Source organism: Eptesicus fuscus, chromosome 5 (assembly GCF_027574615.1).
Source record: "Eptesicus fuscus isolate TK198812 chromosome 5, DD_ASM_mEF_20220401, whole genome shotgun sequence".
Taxonomy (NCBI): domain Eukaryota; kingdom Metazoa; phylum Chordata; class Mammalia; order Chiroptera; family Vespertilionidae; genus Eptesicus; species Eptesicus fuscus.
Window position 1 is genome coordinate 75,564,747 of NC_072477.1, and position 20,222 is coordinate 75,584,968.

The 20,222-nt window shown below is 43.7% G+C and overlaps 1 protein-coding gene across 1 annotated transcript in view; it reads left to right on the top strand.

Annotated features, from left to right (window-relative positions):
* Positions 1 to 2,597: 2,597 nt before the first annotated feature.
* Positions 2,598 to 20,222, top strand: part of RPGRIP1 (RPGR interacting protein 1) — a 31,076-nt gene continuing 13,451 nt past the window's right edge. The window contains 11 exon segments of the mRNA XM_028136773.2: positions 2,598 to 2,720; positions 2,723 to 2,903; positions 5,749 to 5,909; positions 6,275 to 6,418; positions 6,860 to 7,010; positions 8,983 to 9,435; positions 9,594 to 9,745; positions 10,348 to 10,729; positions 12,162 to 12,346; positions 12,659 to 12,856; positions 16,367 to 16,505. Coding sequence (XP_027992574.2) covers positions 2,664 to 2,720; positions 2,723 to 2,903; positions 5,749 to 5,909; positions 6,275 to 6,418; positions 6,860 to 7,010; positions 8,983 to 9,435; positions 9,594 to 9,745; positions 10,348 to 10,729; positions 12,162 to 12,346; positions 12,659 to 12,856; positions 16,367 to 16,505 — 2,203 coding nt within the window. The 5' untranslated portion in view covers positions 2,598 to 2,663.

Consider the following 20,222-nt stretch of genomic DNA (forward strand, 5'->3'; position numbering starts at 1 on the left):
GAAAAAGAACGAAAATTGCTGAATGACAACTATAACAAACTCTTAGAAAAGTGAGTACCACATTTGGGTCCCAGTGCATTGTTTGTTATAAAAGATGATTATAGAAAGGTGCCTTCCTAATTGTAAAAATAATACATAGTTGACAAGGATATGGGGAAACTGGTACTCAATACTGTTAGTGAGAATATAGGTCAGCACAGTGTTTTTGCAAGGGAACTTGATACTATCTACCAAAATGTTAAACCTCTGTATATCTTTTGTGCCAGCAATTCCATTTTTTTTAATCAAAACAAAAGAAATCTTATTATATGTATATGCAAAGATATTGTATAATAAGAATGTTAATTGCTGCATTTTTTTTAGTTTTATTGATTTCAGAAAGGAAGGGAGAGGAAGAGAATCATTGATAGGCTGCCTCCTGCATGCCCCCTACTGGGGATCAAGCCTGCAACCAGGGTATTTGCCCTGACTGGGAATCTAACCTTGACCTCCTAGTTAGATTCTGAGCAACACCAGAATCCAACAACCACTGAGCAACACCAGCCAGGCTGCATTGTTAATAATAGTAAAAAATAATTGAAACCACCCAAATTTTGATAGGGATTGACTTAAATAAACCATTTTGCATTCCCACAATAAAATATGGTGAAGCTGGGAAGGGGGGATGCAGGGGGCAAGCAGAGATTAACCAAAGAATTTATATGCATATATGCATAACCCATGGACACAGACAATAATGTGGTGAAGGCCTGGGGGTGGGGAGGCGGGAGCAGGGTGGATGGAGTCAATGGGAGCGGGGGAGCAGGAAAAGGAGACATCTGTAATACTTTCAACAATAAAAATAAATTTTAAAAAATCTGATGAAGCTATTAAAAATGATGTAGCCTTAGCCAGTTTGGCTCAGTGGGTAGAGCGTCGGCCTCTGGACTGAAGAACCCCGGGTTGAATTCCAGTCAAAGAGCACATATCTTGATTGCAGGCTCTATCCCCGGCCCTGGTCAGGACTCGTGTGGGAGGCAACCAATCAATGTGTCTCTCTCACATCGATGTTTCTCTCTCTGTCTCTCCCCTCCCTTCCACTCTCTCTAAAAACCAATGGAAAAATATCCTTGGGTGAGGATTAACAAAACAAACAAAAATGCTGTAGACCTATATGCCTATTATTAAAAGAAAAATCTAGTTGCAAAAGAATATATTAACTCTGACCCAAAAGGATTAGAGTAGGGCAAAGAGGCACCTTCATTTTTATTCTACGTACTTCCACATCATTTTACTTTTTCACAGCACACATACATTCATGCATTTCCTATTTGGAATTAAAAATACCTAGAATTAATAAAAATCAAATGTGCCTTCTGATTCAGTTAAAGGCAGAAGAGGGTATATTGGGGAAGTTGTATGGGGGCATCCTAGGAACAACTGATGCTTTTCAACTCAGTGAAATGAGGTAGTGTGGGGATTATCCACGTTGAAGTTTCCCTGTTACAAACACTACTATTGGCCTCTTCCCTTCATCATTCAGAACATTATCTTCTTGGACCGTCATCGAATGTATGGTCAGGAAGTGCCAAGAACTCTTAATATTAGCCTAAGCCAGTTGTTTGTAGACCACATTTATTAAAGTGATACATAGGAAAAAAAAGACATAAGCAGAAATAACAGTTTATCAATATCACTCCACTTGTGTAAACACCAAGGACTGGCCATGTGTGTTTTACATTCAAAATGGGTCTGCCCTGCCCTGGCCGGAGTGGTGCAGGTCGAGTGTCAGCCCAAGAGCCTAAGGGTCTCGGGTTCGCTTCCTGGTCAAGGGCACCTATCTGGGTTGCAGGTTTGTTCCCTGGCCCCTGTTGTGGTGCTTGTTTGAGGCAGCCAATCGCGGTGTCTCTCTCACACTGATGTTTTTCTCTCTTACCTCTCTCTCTCCCCCTTCCCCTTCCCTTCCACTCTCACTAAAAATCAATGGTAAAAATATCATCGGATGAGGAGTAACAAAACAAACAAACAAACCCAAAATTGGTCTGCCCTGACAGCTAGATACAATGGTGTTTGCAGGGTACAGTCACCGAAAAGTTGAAACTATTCATTCCTACCTTTTAAAATATTTTTTAATTGATTTCAGAGAGGGAGAGGGAAAGAGAGATAGAAACGTTAATGATGAGAGAGAAGTATTGATTGGCTGCCTCCTGCACGCCCCCCACAAGGGATGGGGCCCTGACCAGGAATTGAACCGTAACCTCCTGGTTTATAGGTTGATATTCAACCACTGAGCCACACCGACTGGGCTCAGTGTCGTAATTTATGTTCTAGTTCAAAGGCAAGTATTCTCTAAACTAGCCATTGGTGATGGTAGATAGAGGAATAGAGTGAGGAAAAGAGGACTATTTTGTTCCTCATTTTAATCCAGCAGGCCTGAGAATGTCCTGGTACACAGTTTCCCGACTAAAGAAAGCCGTCATGCTAGGGAAGTTCCTCGGGAAATAGATGTAATTTGGGTTGTTTGCCCAGTGGGATATTTGAGGCCTAAACAGAAGTAATGTTAAAGAAGTCAATAGGACCCAAAGTTCCATGGCAGTTGGTAACTGACAGTTACAGATAAAGCAGGGGCAGAAAAAAACAAAACAAAACATGTAGGGCAGTGAACGGTGAACTAGGCCCAGGAGATGCTGAGACTGTGTAACAAAGACATTTTATCAAACACCTTTGAGTATCCATCTGACAAATCCCCCCTCCTTCCTTACTTCTTCTCGGGTTCAGCATGCTGGACAGCAGTAACCCTCCTCAGTGGAGCAAAGACCTTGGAGGAGAACAGCTACAGCAGAAAGTCTCTCAGTTGCAGCATCAGCTGGATGCTGAGCTGGAGGAGAAGAGAGAAGTCTTACTTCAGCTGTCCAGAGTGACAGGTAGGTTGGGTCTTGCAGAGCTGTCTCAAATGAGGCATCCTTTGCATCTGGCTGGGGAGAAAGGAACTTGGGTCAGCATTTCTCTAATCCCTCAGTTGGTCATAGATAACTAGAATAAGAACACTGGCAATGAGGATCAGCTTTATAATCCAGAAAGCACACCACCTACCTCACACTTACCCTTTTTTCTACATAATGACTTTCCATTTGAGAGGATGCCAATTCTTAATTTATTATGTTTATAACTATATACACACACATACACACACACACACACACACATATATGTACTTTTTTACACTTATTTCAGAGAAGAAGGGAGAATGAGAGAGAGAGAGAGAGAGAGAGAAACATCAATAATGAAAGTGAATAATCGATCAGCCTGCCTCCTGCACGCCCCCTACTGGGGATCAAGCCCAAAACCCTGGCAGGTGTCATGACTGGGAATCGAACTGTGACCTTCTGGTTCATAGATCGGTGCTCAACCACTGAGCAACACCAGCTAGGCTATTATGTTTTTAAACATTCACTTTATTTATTTATTAAATATATTTTTATTGACTTCAAAGAGGAAGAGAGAGGAAGATAGAAATAGAAACATCAATGATGAGAGTGAATCATTGATCAGCTGCCTCTTGCTTGCCTCCTACTGGGGGATCGAGCCCATAATCTGGGCATGTGCCCTTGACCAGAATCAAACCCATGACCCTTCAGTCCACAGACCAACACTCTATCCACGGAGCCAAACTGGCTAGGGCCTCTTTATTTATTGAAAGTATTGAAAATGAATTTCTCTGCCTTTTATTCTTATTAATTATTTTAGAAGTGATTGAGTGCCTTATTATTTTTTTTATTTTTAGCATTTGATACCTGAAATTGAGAAGCAAATTATTGCTGTTAGTTACCACTACTGTTTTCTCCTATCCTAACTCTTGGATCACAGTAGATAGTTACTCCAAAGATGTTTAGGGCTCACCACATTGAGAACAACAAGTTCTGTGTTTCCTGGCTGAGGAGGCAATTGGCAGGCAGAGTAGCAGCCCAGCAGCCTGTCCTTTTGGCTGAGTTATTTGAGTTGCATAGTTTATATAAACTGCATCAGAGGCCACATGTCAAAATATTGGAGCCAAAAAATTACAACTGATTAATCCCCAAGACTCACATGAAAAAATGTCTCTTGATCTATACTGGACTTCTCGAGCCCACACTTTAACCTTGTTGTGTTAAGCCACGGAGATAAAACACATATTTGTTACTGCAGCATACTTATATTAGTGTATACTGACTAAGCATCAGACTATATCTTAAAAGTGAAATAAATATAAAGATTGAAAAAAAAGACTCAAAGATTTTAAAATACTGTCAAAAAAAACCTTTGCCTCATTTTTTTTTGCTAGCCTAAACCTTAGTCTTATTAATTTTCGCTTTCATAATACTCTAGTATATTCACATAAGAGAGTGAAAGAAAAGAAATATGACACCAAAAAAGATAGAGCCACACACACTGAAAGAAAAATTGAGGTGGTAATGGTTATATAAAGTACAACATATGTAATCAAATATTGTAATATGTATGGTGCCATTTGGGTACTAGAAATATCAGAGGGAGCCCTAACCGGTTTGGCTCAGTGGATAGAGCATCAGCCTGTGGACTGAAGGGTCCCAGGTTCGATTCCAGTCAAGGGCACATACCAGTGCGGCTTGATTCCCAGCTCTGGTTAGGGCGCATACAGGAGGCAACCAATTGATGTGTCTCTCATTGATGTTTCTCTCTGTCTCCCCCTCCTTTCCACTTTCTCTAAAAATCAATGGAAAAATATCCTTGGATGAGGATTAAGAAATATCAGGGGGAACACTTTGTAAAGTATATGAATATCTAACCAGTATGCTAAACACCTGAAATTAGTACAAAATAATATTGACTATAAACTGTAATTAAAAAAAATAAAAATAATTTAAAAATATATATTTTATTGATTTTTTTACAGAGAGGAAGGGAGAGGGATAGAGAGTTAGAAACATCGATGAGAGAGAAACATCGATCAGCCGCTTCCTGCACACCCCACACTGGGGATGTGCCCGCAATCAAGGTACATGCCCTCGACCGGAATCGAACCTGGGACCTCCCAGTCCGCAGGCCGACGCTCTATCCACTGAGCCAAACCGGTTTCGGCAATAAAAATAGTTTTTAAAAAGAAAAATTATTCTTTTCAATTAGAAGCAGGAACCATAAAAGGATAAAGCTAGGAGCACATGTTGAGGACCTTAGTAGGTATGAAGCACAAGTGAAGTCTTGTAAAGACCTTAGAGTAATCTAATCTAACCCCCTGTTTAATGCATGATAATAGAATGATCACACTAAACGCTGATCACCTTCCTTCCCTAAACACGCAAACCCACAAATGCCCACCCTCCCTCCAGATTCGGGTGGGTGTGGAGTGGGTGCCACAGAGAGTCAATAGATGGAAGTCTAAATGGAGTTGGAGAGGAGTTGTTGGCATACTGGTTTGGATAGTGCTGTCAAAAAAGTTTTGAAAAAAAAAAAAAGTTTTGAACTGAGCCAGTCCAGTCAAGTGGCTCTGTTTTTGTTTGTTGTTGTTCTACCTTTTACTCTACAGTTCTGCTGGTGGTTTTTTGTTTTGTTTTTGGAGTCCAAAGATCAACTCATTTTACTGGGTCAATAAGCTGGAACTCCTTTGGAGAAATAAAAGAGAATTGCTTTTCTCAGGGCAAATTTATAAAATGAATTAAACATTAGTGGGAAATTCGATTTATACTTGGTCCAGCTTTAACCATGGCTACTGATAACTACAGAGTTCCAACTTTCTGGATTACTTTTCCCCAGCTCAAAACAAGGATCTGAAGCTTGAAGTCACCAACCTGCTTGAGAAACAGAAGCAGGAAGTAGAGATCCTCCAAAATAAAGACACAATTTCTCAATCTACCGACGGGCAAGCTGAGCCAGCCACTCCCCCGGCTCTATTCCTGGAGGCCACTCAGATAGAGGTATGTGCATCTTCAATCAAGCAAGCTCCCTCTATAGAAAAAAATGAAAGGATTACAACCCGAATCCATACTTTTTTCCTTTCTACCCTTTACAGTTAAAAAAAAACTTAACGTATTTTTCAGATGAGGGCTTGAAATGATCAGATGAAGAGCAAACAGCCAGTAGCGGCTGCATAACTTCCTCAGTGCTACTGAGCAAGAGGAGCTAGGAGAGAGCACTTGTGAACTTGCACCCATCCGCTTACGTTTTGGAGTAGATTCTGCTGCTGGCATTTTACTGTTACCAACAACTGCTTTATGGAGAATCGTTTTTCCTGGACCTGTAATATTTATACTCCCTTCTTCCTATGCTTTTCCCTCTACAGCTCTGTGAACAAAAAAAACAAGAAGAAAAGAAACTGTCCCATTTGTTGAGTGAGTTGCAAATATCCTATGCAGAGACCACATTGGAACTAGAAAAGACCCGAGACATGCTTATTCTGCAGCGCAAAATCAACGTGTGTTATCAGGTGCGAGAAGAGAGGGCACAGGAAGGGGAGAGAGAAATAGGCACGTGGGAACCACTTACCAGACTGGGAATGAGGCAAGACCCTAGTTTCCAGGGCTGATGCAAGGTAACCTGAGGTCCTGTGCAAACACAGAAAGTGCTGTCCTCACACATGCCCACTGGCGTCAGAAGCCAGTGGAGGGGCCGGCGGCAAATGGAAATGGCAGGTGTGAGCCTGCTGGGTTTAAATTTTGCCAGTCCCAGGAAAATATCGCCACAGGGCACTAATAGCACTACCTGTCCTAGAGGGGTCTGTGAGGAATCCAAGTTTTTTCCTAGTAGTTGAATTGGCCCTGCTAAGGAGATAGTGGAGTCTCTTTTACCCAGCAAGTACCAGCTTTTATCTGGGCTCTTTAGTTCTGGGCCACTGAGGTAGAAAAGTTCAGACATTATTTTGTTTCAGGAGGAACTGGATGCAATGATGACAAAAGCCGATAATGAGAATCAAGATCACAATGAAAAAATGGAGAGGCTGAACAGACTCCTAGACCTCAAGAACAATCGTATCAAGCAGCTGGAAGGTATTTTAAGAAGCCATGGCCTCCCACTATCTGGCAAGTCTTAGTATTTTGTTCTCCTCTCCTTGGGACCCATCACACAGCTACTGTCTGTGTCCTTGGCGTATGACTTACCCCTCCTGTTCTTTATCCTACCATCTTTGTTGTTTTAATACATGGCTAGCAGCTTCTTTTGCTCCAGCACATCAGCATCTTCCTCTGATTTCTCCGGAGAGTTTCAACAGGGCCCAGCAATTGCTGAATCTATTTTTGGAATGAGAGCAGATCACCGTTGGCCCTCAGGGTAGTGTAAACATTCCCTCTCTTAAAATTGTTGCCTCAACCCAGGCCTACATAGCAGTTTTTGTGAGATAATAGAATTTCATCACTCATTTCTCATCATCCTTTTATGTGATTTCTCTCTAAACGTCTCTAAATTCTTTGTTATAGTTTGAGGATGTTGGCATAACAGGACATGTGGCTGGACACCTCTGCAAATTTCATTATGTGGTACTTCCTATATTTAGTACAATCACTGCTGACCAGGACCTGGTCTCAGCCTTGTATGTCAAGAAAATTGGCTTTGTTATTACCCAGTGGTGAGAGACCTGACTGACACAAAGCAAAATTCATCGAAGACTGATATTTAAGCCAGCATGTTCGTTTGTTGTATCTGTGATAGTGGCTGCCACGAGAATATTTGAAACCACTGTTCAGGACAGCCCTCTCTCTGGAAAGCAGAATCAGTAAGCAGGTTACTTAGTGAGCATGGAGCTAGAGTAAAGGGAGGTGGGCCATTCTGGGGCGTGGTTTATCCTTGCCAGGGTGAGTCTGTTAAAAGGTCATTGCCATAAAACAAAGGAAATCCCTCCTTGGATTGAAATTCTCATGTCTTTCAGTTTCACGGTCTTTCTCCTGGGACAGTGCAGGATAAATACCCTTATCTACTTCTAAGGATTCCTTTATTGTAACTTAATAGGTCTGTCATTACTGGTGAGGCTACAGAGTTTTTCCTATGTTTACCAGTTATTTGTATTATTTCTTTTGAGAATTGCCTGTTTCTGTTCTTTATCCATTTCTTAACAGTATTTTACTGATTTGTAGAATTTCTTCATATGCTAAGATTGTTAACTCTGTCATGTAATGCAAAATTTTAGATTTGTTTTCTTGAGTTATATTAATCTCATCAATTAAGAAACCCCTGTCAATCTCTGTATTCCATTTATTTTGGGCAGGAAGAAATCCTAATGTGTGCAAAATATTTTTATTCTACTACTTTTAACTCTTTAAATAGGACCTTCACCATCAACACACTGAAGACTCAAATACTCCCCGATATCAAGTTTCTGGTTGGTTGAACATGGGAGGTAATACACAGATTTGTTAGACTGTCTTACATATCTTTGCATTCCATTGTCAATATTTTCAACCTCTTTCCAATAAGTGTCCTCCTCCACTTTTTACTTCATTACTCTTTAACTTAAAGTGGGATTGCTTTGCCTTCTTATGATGAAGTCAAGTTCTTAACAGAATGAAGATACCTGGGACTGATCTGGCTGGCGAAGGGGAATCCTTTATTAGTGGGGCCCAATGTAAACACAATAGATACCATGACTGCAACTTGCTGTTCTTTCCATGGGTAATAGCCCAACATTTTGGAAATATTCACATTTTCTGTTCCTAGCACTTCTCTGATGGAATTACCAATTAATTCACAGGACGTTGCTGTCAGCCAGAATGTCATTTGTAGAATAAATTGTGCCTCCAGTGTTTTCCTGAGCTTAGTGTTTACTTTCCTATTACTCCTTTTGAGCCTTACTTCTAAAGGAGATACTGGGTTGTTGAGCCAGCAGAATTCAAAGCTCCTGGTTGTCATTCCGCTGCTTTTCCATTTGAATCACATGGTTTCTTGAAATAATCACAACCTGGACTTCCACCATGGTTTCTAGTCTCCTTTTGTCCACCTTCCTTTATTCTAAGAAAGAGCGCCGTGCCCTTTAATGGATAGGCAGTTTTCTTTCCCCTCTAGCACAGCTCAAAGATGTGGCTTATGGTACCCGACAGATGTCGTTATATCTGGAAACACTGCCAGCCCATAGAGATGAGGATAAAGTGAACATTTCTCTGTTGCATCCAAGTGAGAATCTGTTGGAACTGCACATTCACCAGGCCTTCCTGACATCTGCTGCTCTGGCTCAGGCTGAAGACACGCAACCTACCACTTTCTGCACCTATTCCTTCTATGATTTTGAAACCCACTGTACCCCACTAGCTGTGGGGCCACACCCGCTTTATGACTTCACCTCCCAGTATGTGGTAGAGACAGATTCCCTTTTCTTGCACTACCTTCAAGGGGCTTCAGCCCAGCTTGAGCTTCACCAGGCTCTAGCCAGCGAGCACCACACCCTTGCAGCTGGATGGATTTGCTTTGACAGGGTGCTGGAGACCGTGGAGAGAGTCCATGGCTCTGCCACACTTACTGGTAAGTGCTGTCAGCTTCCCACAGCTCCTGGGTCTAATGCAGAATTTCCCAAAGTCTATAGTTGCTCTTCTGGTGCTCTCCCATGTCCTTTGCCTTTATTCTTGATCCTCGCCACACCATCTGTATCCTCCATGCCTTTCATACTTTCTGCTACCCAGGAGCTGGTGGAGAAGACTTTGGGGTGCTAGAATACTGGATGAGGCTGCACTTCCCCATAAGATCCAGCCTACAGGCATGCAATAAGCGAAAAAAAGCTCAGGCCTACCTGTCAGCCAATGTACTTGGAGCCTGGAGGGCCCAGGAGGATGAGGTGAGAAAAAGGATGTGTCCATGCACCTCTAAGGAGCCTCATCCCAGCAGCTCATGATATCAGCTCATCCTCCCATTGAATGTGAATGGAAGAGAAAAACTGTCACACCACAAGTAGTTCAGATTCTTTCCTTGGTCAAGCCTGAGTTTGAAATGAAACCATGCCCTTGGAGCTAGTTAGCTCCCTGCTGTGAACAAAATAGCTTTTCTGTTCCATTCTCTAAGACAAGGCCTGAGTGCCAGCATCTCCCTCGGATAGCCATCTGCCAGAGCCAGTTTGCAGGCAGGTGAACGTGATTAGGTTTCTCTGTGACCCAGTTCTCTAGGTCAGAGCTCTTGCTCATTAAGGGTGCTGGGCTTCACCTAACAGTGATGGGCAACCTTTTGAGCTTGGTGTGTCAAACTTCGCCAAAAAACTGAGCATAACTCGGGTAGTGTGTCACTTTGAGGAAAAAAACATTATTTCGCAAATGTTTCATCCTCAGGAGCAGCAAATGTTTCATCCTCAGCATGCGGCCGCGTGTCATCAGAAATGGCTACGCGTGTCAGTGCTGACACGCGTGTCATAGGTTCGCCATCACTGACCTACAACAACTCTCTTAGGTTGCCCTTTTCCTCCATCCAAGAGCAACATCTCTCCAGTCCAGATCAGAGACTTGGAAGCATCAGAATGAGCTGCAGGTGGAAATCACCAGATGCTGTGGCCTCCAGAGTCGATGGCTGGGAACCCAACCCAGTCCGTATGCCATGTACCGTTTCTTCACCTTTCCTGACCACGACACGGCCATCATTCCAGCCAGTAACAATCCCTACTTTAGAGACCAGGCTCAATTCCCAGTGCTTGTGACTTCTGACCTGGATCAATATCTGAGACGGGAGGCCCTGTCTATATACGTTTTTGATGATGAAGACTCAGAATCTGGCTCCTACCTTGGCAAAGTCCAAGTGCCCTTGCTGCCTCTTGCACAAAACAAATCCATTAAAGGTGGGAGTTCAAAGTTACTGCATTGTTATGGTCTTTTCCCAGTGTTGTCTTCCTGTCCTAATTCTAGTTTTCTTTGATTACTTGCTTGGAGCAGTCTCTCTTAAAACCTGCTGAAAGGATTCTAGAATGTTGTCACAAGCGACAGTGCAGACTTAGAGTTTCACTAGTCAGCGGAAACATTGGCTTCTTCTGCTTCAACAACTAAAGCAAGATTCCCAAGTGGGTAGACCCACCAACCTGAAGTCATGCCTTTATTTCTGAACAAACATTTTCCAATTCTGAAATGCTTCCCAGTATTTGTCTTTACTTAAGAACTATTTTTATTTATTTATTTATTTATTTATTTATTTATTTATTTATTTATTTTTTAATTTCTTTATTGATTAAGGTGTCACATATTTGTCCTCATCCCCCCATTCCCATCCCACCCCTCTCCCCATACTTAAGAACTATTGTTTCTTAGTGCACATGACTAGATATCAGATTATAAACTGTCCTTAATACTCCCTCGTAATTCTCTTCCTTCCTTTAAGTATTAGACACAAGTTAGCAAGAGTTCTATCTATACCACAACTAAGGGAAATTTCTTAAAAATACCCCCTCCCCCCCAAAATGGAGCTTAACTTCATATTACCTTACTTTACTTTCATACCCAGGGTTATGGGGTGCACCTAGGAAGGGTCAACTCTCTGGAAGGGTGAGGCAGGGATATCCACGCTCTCATTAAGGAGTGTGATGGATGCAGCCAGTATACCAAGCATGTTTAACAAGCATCTGGATGTGCCAGGAAGTGTGTGAGGATTCTCTCCTCCCAATATCACAAGTGCTTTAAACAAACAAACAAACAAAAAACAAACAAACAAACAAACAAAAAGGCTGACACTTCTGCTCACAAGCCATCCTTTGCCAAAGAGAAGATAAAATGTGAGTCATCTGTTAAATAAATCAGCATTACCAATCAGAAGTCTGGCCTTTGGGAAAAGCTGTTTTGCTTAAGTTTCCTTGGCTTTTGTTATTTTAGAAATAAGGACCACTTGAGTATAGATAATGGTTTCCTTTGTATGCCTCAGGCATAGCAAGCATTTGGTAACAGCAATGATAACGTGATCCTGTTTATTGTCTGAGTGACTGGTGACAAGCAAGCTCTACCTATCCATACATCCTTTGACTACCCTTTCTTGAAACCTGGGGATACCCACCTTCCCCTCCAAATATTTAAAGGGAATATTAGAAGTAAATATTCTATGGAAGCATAAATATTCAAGGCCATTCTATGTTACTTCTGAGTGTGTTGCATCATGATTACTTGATGAATGTTAATTGTAAACAATACGGTGAAATTTAAAAATGGAGGCAATAGACAAGGCGCTGATAAATGCTCACTTACCTATTTCATTTGATCAGGTCTTACTAATGTCTGTGTGTGTCTCAGGTGATTTTAACCTCACGGACCCTGCGAGAAAACCCAACGGATCTGTTCAGGTACAGCTGGATTGGAAGTCGTGCTATCTACCTCCCGAGAGCTTCCCGAAACCAGACGCTCAGACGGAGGAGAACGGCGCCAACCACGGCTTAGAGATCTCATCTGATGAGGAAAAGGCTTCCTTTCCTCCCCAGGTAGCAGACCTCCACCAATCCTATGGAGCATATTAAAAAAAAAAAAGTATTAAAATTGAAGGGGAAAATAGTTCCTTCCGTGAACGTCATGCGTTCTGCAGACTTAATCAGCACCCTTCATAATGCCGCGAGGCGTTTTCATGGAGCCAAACACTGGGTTTGATTATGGGGAGAAGAAAGAGATGGCATCTCTCAGCTCTGTGATAGGAGAGACATGAAGTCTAATGCTAGCCTTCAAATTCCTTTCTTGAGAATCAAGGCTGTTAACTATCATCTTATAAGGCTGTTTCTGCTCCTTTTATTCCGGACCAGGTGGTATCTGCTGAGATTCCCATCGAAGCTGGCCAGTATCCAACTAAGAAAAAACCTCCTCAGGTGGGAGAAAGAAAGGAAAGGGAACACCAGGTTGCAAACTACTCAAGAAGAAAACATGGCAAAAGAACAGGCATCCAAGGAAAGAACAGAATGGAATATCTTAGTCGTAACTTCTTAAGTGGAAATACACTACAGGTAAGGCCTTAGAAATCTGGAGAACTAAAATGTGGGTTGTAGTGTCCCCAGATATATTATTCTCAGAGGAAAAAGCAGAAGCAAACATACAAGATAAGCAATAATCATGGCTTTTTGTGGCTACTACGTGTTTCCACAAACAAGTAGTTTAATAAACCTCTGGACTGTTCAATTCAATGTAACAGATTATGTAATCTGCAATTTGTGCTTAGAACTTTAGTACCACAGTTTTAACCAGTCCACTTCAACTGTAATTAAAACAAATTAAAAGGTAAGTATTGCCCTGGCTGGTGTGGTTCATGTGGTTGGACGTCATCCTGTATGCCAAAAGGTTACCAGTTTCACTCCCAGTCAGGGCACAGGCCCGGGTTTTGGGCTCGATCTCTGATAGGGGGCATGGATCGGTGTCACTCTCTATGTTTCTCTGTCTCTCTGTCCGAGAAAGGAGAGGCGTTTATCTGAGGTGTCCCTTGAGATAAACTTTAACCGTGCAGGTAGGTGTTTGGACATTTAAAGTAGTTGCCAGCAGGCATCCTATCTAATAAAGGAGTAATATGCAGATTGACCATCACTCCAACACACAAGATGGCTGCCCCCATGTGGACACAAGACGGCCACCACAAGCTGGCCAGCAGGGAAGGGCAGTTGGGAGGAACCAGGCCTGCAAGGGAGGGCAGTTGTGGGAGATCAGGCCAGCAGGGGAGGGCAGTTGGGAGGAACCAGGCCTGCAAGGGAGGGCAGTTTGGGGTAATCAAGCCCACAGGGGAGGGCAGTTGGGAGGAACCAGGCCTGCAAGGGAGGGCAGTTTGGGGTAATCAAGCCCACAGGGGAGGGCAGTTGGGAGGAACCAGGCCTGCAAGGGAGGGCAGTTTGGGGTAATCAAGCCCACAGGGGAGGGCAGTTAGGGGTGACCAGGCTGGCAGAGGAGGGAAGTTGGGGGTGACCAGGCCTGCCGGGAAGGGCAGTTGGGGGGGACCCAGGCCTGCAGGGGAGAGCAGTTGGGGGGGAACAGGCCTGCAGGGGAGGGCAGTTAGGGGTGACCAGGCCTGAAGGGGAGGGCAGTTAGGGACAAACAGGCTGGCAGGGGAGCAGTTATGCATCAATCAGGCTGGCAGGGGAGTGGTTACGGGGTGATCAGGCTGGCAGGCAGAAGCGGTTAGGGGCAATCAGGAAGGATGCAGGCAAGCAGTTGGGAGCCAGCAGTCCTTTATTGTGAGAGGGATCCCAGATTGGAGAGGTTGCAGGCTGGACTGAGGGACATCCCCCCCCCATGCACAAATTTCGTACACCGGGCCTCTAGTCCTACCTATTAATAGAGTAATATTCAAATTGACCGTACCTTTGCTATGCCCATGATTGGCCAGGAGGCGCAGGGTGGTGGGACTTAGGGTGGCTGGGGTGGCCGACTGGGCCGGCGGGACGCTGAGCTCATGTCACCAGCGGCGGCACGAGCTCAGCATCTGCACCATGGCTGTGCTGTGGCATAGAAGGGGCCTCTGGGACAGCGAGCCCACATCTTGCCGCCAATCATCAAAAGCGGGGAGCTGGGTGTCCGCTCCGGCACCAGTGGATAGACACCCAGCTCCTCCGCGATCGAAAGCGGGGAGCTGTGTGTCCGCTCCGGCACCAGCAGACCCCCTGCCATCAAAAGCGGGGAGCAGGCCGAAACCGGTTTGGCTCAGTGGATAGAGCGTCGGCCTGCAGACTGAAAGGTCCCAGGTTCGATTCCGGTCAAGGGCATGTACCTTGGTTGCAGGCACATCCCCAGTAGGGAGTGTGCAGGAGGCAGCTGATCGATGTTTCTCTCTCATCAATGTTTCTAACTCTCTATCCCTCTCTCTTCCTCTCTGTAAGAAATCAATAAAATATATTTAAAAAAAAAAAAAAAAAGCGGGGAGCAGGCTGCCAGCAGTGTCCGCGGAGCGTGCTAGGCTTTGCGGGGCAGTGGATATGGCCTGGATGGCAGGTTAGGCCTAGGGGACCCTACACGTGCATGATTTAATCATGCACTGGGCCTCTAGTTTTCATATAACTATGACTGCCAGAGGAATTATGCCACACAAATAGTTACAGTTGCAATTCACACAGCAATTTATTTTTCTTTTATCATTGCAGTGGGTACAAAGCTTATTAACACACAGCATACTGTTATTCACAAAATTCCTGGTGCCGTGGGTACAGGCTTAAAGGGAGCTCCCAAAATGTGGCTTCCTCTTGTGGCAGCAGTGGCGCCTTCTCTGGCTGGCTGGTCAGGTCAGGAATGAAGTTTCTGCCTTCAGAGATCCCTGTGCACAGCACGGACCGATCTGAGGCCCCACCATTCGTCTGTCTTTTGGCACCGAGTGAAGCTGAGCGAAGCGGGGAAGGGGACTGCGCCCAAACTGAAGGCCATCAGTGAAGATAACTTCCAGCGATCAGAGCCACCAGCGCAGCGCAAGGATCAAAGCAATCCAGCGATCAAGCAATGATCAACTCGAATGGTGTTCGGGGACCCTTTAAATAGCCTGTAGTACCCACGGCAGTCCAGGGGGGAGTAGGGGATTCTGGTAAACAAAATGCATAACAAGATCTGAAGTTTAACATTAGTTTCAATGGATATATTAGTAAACAAAATTGTAAGCACTCGGTCACTCTCTGGGGAGGGGGAGGAGTATATGTCATCAGACATAGGGTTATCAGGGCAAGTCACTCTAAGTCATCAGTCTAAGTTCAAATCCCTATCAATGGAATACACACGCTTCAGGGCAGTGGGGGATGTGTTCTTAATATCTCACTTTAAGTTTCAGGACAGTTAACTTAAATCTTTTAAAAACTTTTAAACATTTTTTGGCATTTTAAAACATTTCTATATTTTACTACAACGCTCCCTCTCCTTCTCTCTGTAAAAATCAATTGAAAAAAAAAAAGAACAAGTATTTATTGAACACCTATTGTGTGCTTGATACTGCCTTTTTTTTCATAGGAAACTGGATTAAAGTTACTATGTAGCACCTAAAAATATGTACATATAAGATTATAAATATGTGTTATATGATTTTATATTACATTATTATGTTATAACTAGAGGGCCCAGTGCATGGATTCATGCACCGGTGGGGTCCCTCGGCCTGGCCTGCGGGGATTGGGCTGAAACAGGCTCTCTGACATCCTCCGAGGGGTCCCAGGTTGCGAGAGGGTGCAGGCTAGGCTGAGGGACCCCACACTGGTGCACGATTGGGGCTGGAGAGGGACCGCAGGAGGGCTCAGGGCATGTCCAGCCTGTCTCACCCAGTCCCGATTGGCCGGACCCCAACAGCAAGCTAACCTACTAGTCAGAGCATTGGCCCCCTGGTGGTCAGTGTGCATCATAGTGACTGGTCGAACAGTCGAACAGTCAGACACTTAGCATATTAGACTTTTATTATATAGGATAATTTGTATTGCATTAATTATATATTAATGTGATTATTAATTTTATTAAATAATTATAATTATACAATATAATTATGTGTGATTTTATTTATTCTATAGCAGGTGAACTACACTGAATGGAAATTCTTAGGCTTTAACATCTCCATAGATGATTATTTAAAGAATCAGCAAAAGGAAGAGGAAATGACATCATTCCCTTCAGCACTGATACAAAATGAAGCTCTCCATCCTGTAATTGGTATTGTCTTTTAAAATCTGATTTTCCTATTTAACCATTGAATTATTTTATCAAAGCAGTTACTTCTTCATCTTCATTGCTAAAGTTTTTATGGGAATTTAGGCTTAGTTATATGTTACAGTGGGCTGGTTAGGCCAATTAAGGTTGGAATTCTCAAAGAAAGTAGCTTTCTATGTATTTAAAGCTAGCTATAGCCAGTTTAGTTACATAGCAATTATAAGATGTTAATCACTCCAAGGTCTTATGAATTATGGTTACAAAGAAATAGAAGGAGGAGCATAATTGGCTCATTTGTGATGTTAATCCAAATTTTTTGTTGTTGTTAATCCTCACCCAAGGATATTTTTTCCATTGCTTTTTTAGAGAGTGAAAGGAATGGAAGGATGGAGGAATGGTGGGAGGGAGGGAGAGAGAGAGAAACATCAATGTGAGAGAGACACATCAATTGGTTGCTGCCTTCTGCACATGCCCCAACCACAGGCTGACACCCCATCCACTGAGCCAAACCAATTAGTGCTCCAAATTTATTTTTTTCTATTTTATTCACTAGTTTATTTTGTTTTTAGATTTCTTGTTTGTTTATTTTGATTTTTAGATTCAATTGTTGATAGATAGTATTTGTTGCCATTTGTTGTTCATATTTTTTATTTCTTCTTCTTCTTTGTTTTCTTCTTCTTAAAGAATATCTTCAACATTTCATGTAATACTGGTTTGGTGGTGATGAACTCCTTTAGCTTTTTCTTGTCTGTGAAGCTCTTTATCTGACCTTCAATTCTAAATGATAGCTTTGCTGGGTAGAGTAATCTTGGTTTTAGGTCCTTGCTATTCATCACTTTGAATAATTCTTGCCACTCCCTTCTGGCCTGCAAAGTTTCTGTTGAGAAATCAGATGACAGTCATATGGGCACTCCTTTGTAGGTAACTAACTGCTTTTCTCTTGCTGCCTTTAAGATTCTCTCTTTGCCTTTAACCTTCGGCATCCTATCTAATAAAAGAGTAATATGCAAATCAACCATCACTCCAACACACAAGATGGCCACCCCATGTGGTCGAAGATGGCCGCCACAAGATGGCCATCAGGGGAGGGAAGTTGTGGGCAATCAGGCCAGCAGGGGAGGCCAGTTGGGGGGGACCAGGCCTTCAGGGAAGGACAGTTGGGGGGGACCTAGGCCTGCAGGGGAGGGCAGTTGGGGGGGACCAGGCCTGCATGGGAGGGCAGTTAGGGGGACCAGGCCTGCAAGGGAGGGCAGTTGGGGGCGATCAGGCCTGCAGGGGAGAACAGTTGGAGGGGGACCTAGGCCTGCGGGGGACCAGGTGTGCAGGGTAGGACAGTTAGGGGTGACCAGGCTGGCAGGGGAGGGCAGTTAGGAGCAATCAGGCCAGCAGGCGAGCAGTTAGGCATCAATCAGGCTGGCAGGGGAGTGGTTAGGGGGTGATCAGGCTGGCAGGCAGAAGTGGTTGGGGCAATCAGGCAGGCAGGCAGGCAAGCAGTTGGGAGCCAGCAGTCCTGGATTGTGAGAGGGATGTCCCAGATTGGAGAGGGTGCAGGCTGGGCTGAGGGACACCCCCATCCCCCGTGCATGAATTTTGTGCACCAGGCCTCTGATTTTAATTATAATGTGTCTTGGTGTGGGCCTCTGGGTTCATTTTGCTTTGGATACTCTATGCTTCCTGGACATGTAAGTCTATTTCTTTAACCAGGCAGGGGAAGTTTTCTGTCATTATTTCTTCAAATAGTTGTTCAATATCTTGCTATCTTTCATCTCTTTCTTGCATTCCCATAATGCGAATGTTGGTATGCTTGAAGTTGTCCCAGAGGCTCTTTTCACTATCTTCATATTTTTAAATTCTTTTTGCTCTTCTAATTGGATGTCTTTTGCTTCCTCATATTCCATATCATTGATTTGTTTCTTGGACTCCTCTACTCTCCTGTTGAATCCCTATAAATTATAATTTATTTCAGTTAGTGTATGCTTAATTTTTGACTGGTCCTTTTTCATGTTTTTGACTTTCTCACTAGATCCTTGAAAGTTTTATGAAGATCCTTGAGTAACCTTATAACCATAGTTTTTAACTCTGTATCCAGTAGTTTGCTTGCTTCCATTTATTTTATTTGTGATATGTTTCTTTGTCTCCCCATTTGGCTACTTCCTTGTGTTTATGTCTATGTATTAGATAGAGCTGCTCTGTCTCCTGGAATTGGTAGAATGGCCTTGTGTAGTAGGTACCCTGTAGGGCCCAGTGGTTCAGCATCCCCTGTCACTTGAGCTGGGCACTCTAGGTGCATCCCTGTGTGGTCTGTGTACACAGTCTTGTAGTTGAGCCTTGATTATTGTTAATGTCACTGGGAGGAGTTAACCTCTAGGACAATTGGCTGTGAGGACCAGCTTCAGCTACAGTGGGAGAGCTGCTGTGCAGGAAACACCCTTATGGAACAGGACTTGAGTCAGTGGGGCTTTAGTGCTCACTGAATCTGCCCCTTGAGTGTGTCACTTATGGATGTCTAGAGTTGTAACTGCTATCGTCTGAAGCTGTTTACTGGGTACACTGACTCTAGGGCCTCCAGGGAGGTGTAAAGTCAGCCACTGCCTGGGGCCACCCTGTAGGAACTATTTGTATTGGGCTTGGAGGTACCCAGTAAAGGCCCAGTTGTGAAGCAAGGCAGCTTGTGCTAGTACAGGGTCTTTGGCTTTTTATTGATAGGTTTGGGGCATGCTGACCCAGCTGCAGCTTGTTTGAGAGATTTTAGCAAAGTATGAAGCCAGAGAAAGGACAGGCCATTCATATGCAAAAGTTGCTGCAAATAGGTTGGGAGGGGCTGCAAATTGGATGAGGTGGGGTCTCAGGGAATCACTTGGGTGGAGAAAACATATATGGCTGCCAGTCAGCTTTGGACTGGGGAGGTTCCAGCATAGGAACAATGTGCTGGGACCTCTGTCCAGGAGAAAGCCACCCTCCAGTTCCTGTCCCAATGCTCGATAAGCCAATTCCTCCCCATATGTATCTGGTCCCCCCAGAGCCTCACCCTGGTGCTGGAGCTCAGAGGAAGTGGGACCTTGTATTTCAGTTCATGTGCCAGCCCTTTAAAAGAAATACCTGGGTCTCCAGCAGCCTCCGTGTCACTGAGCCCCAATCCCCACTGGTTTTTACAGCCCGTAGTTATGAGGACCTCTCTTTCCAGCTCTGGAACCCTGGTTTGGGGGTCTGGTGTGGGGCCGGGACCCCTTGCTCCTCATGGTGGCCTCTGCAGAGATGATCTCCCTCCTGATTTAAAAAACAATCTAGCCTGTTCTATGCCTCTGCCCCTCCTACCAGTCTCAGTGTACTTTCTTCTTTACTTCTCTAGTTGTAGGACTGCCATTCAGCCAGCTTTTAGGTGGTTCTGAATGATGGTTGTTCTGTATTTTTGTTGTAATTTTGATGTGGTTGTGGAGGCAGTGGGTACAGGTGTTTACCTATACTGCCATCTTGGTTCTTTTTCCAAATTTCTTTTAAATTAAGGCAAGGCTTTTGTGTTACAATGAGAAGTAGACATGATTTTAGGTTACATTTGTGGCAAACTAGCTCATTCAAACCAACTCTCCCATTGATGACAACTAAAAAGCTAAAGTTAAAAATAATAATTATAAAAATAAAAAGCTAAAGTTATATATATTTTAAATCTTAATGTTTCTTAAAAGCATTAAAGAACCAATAAGAGAGGGAAGCCCAGCCGAA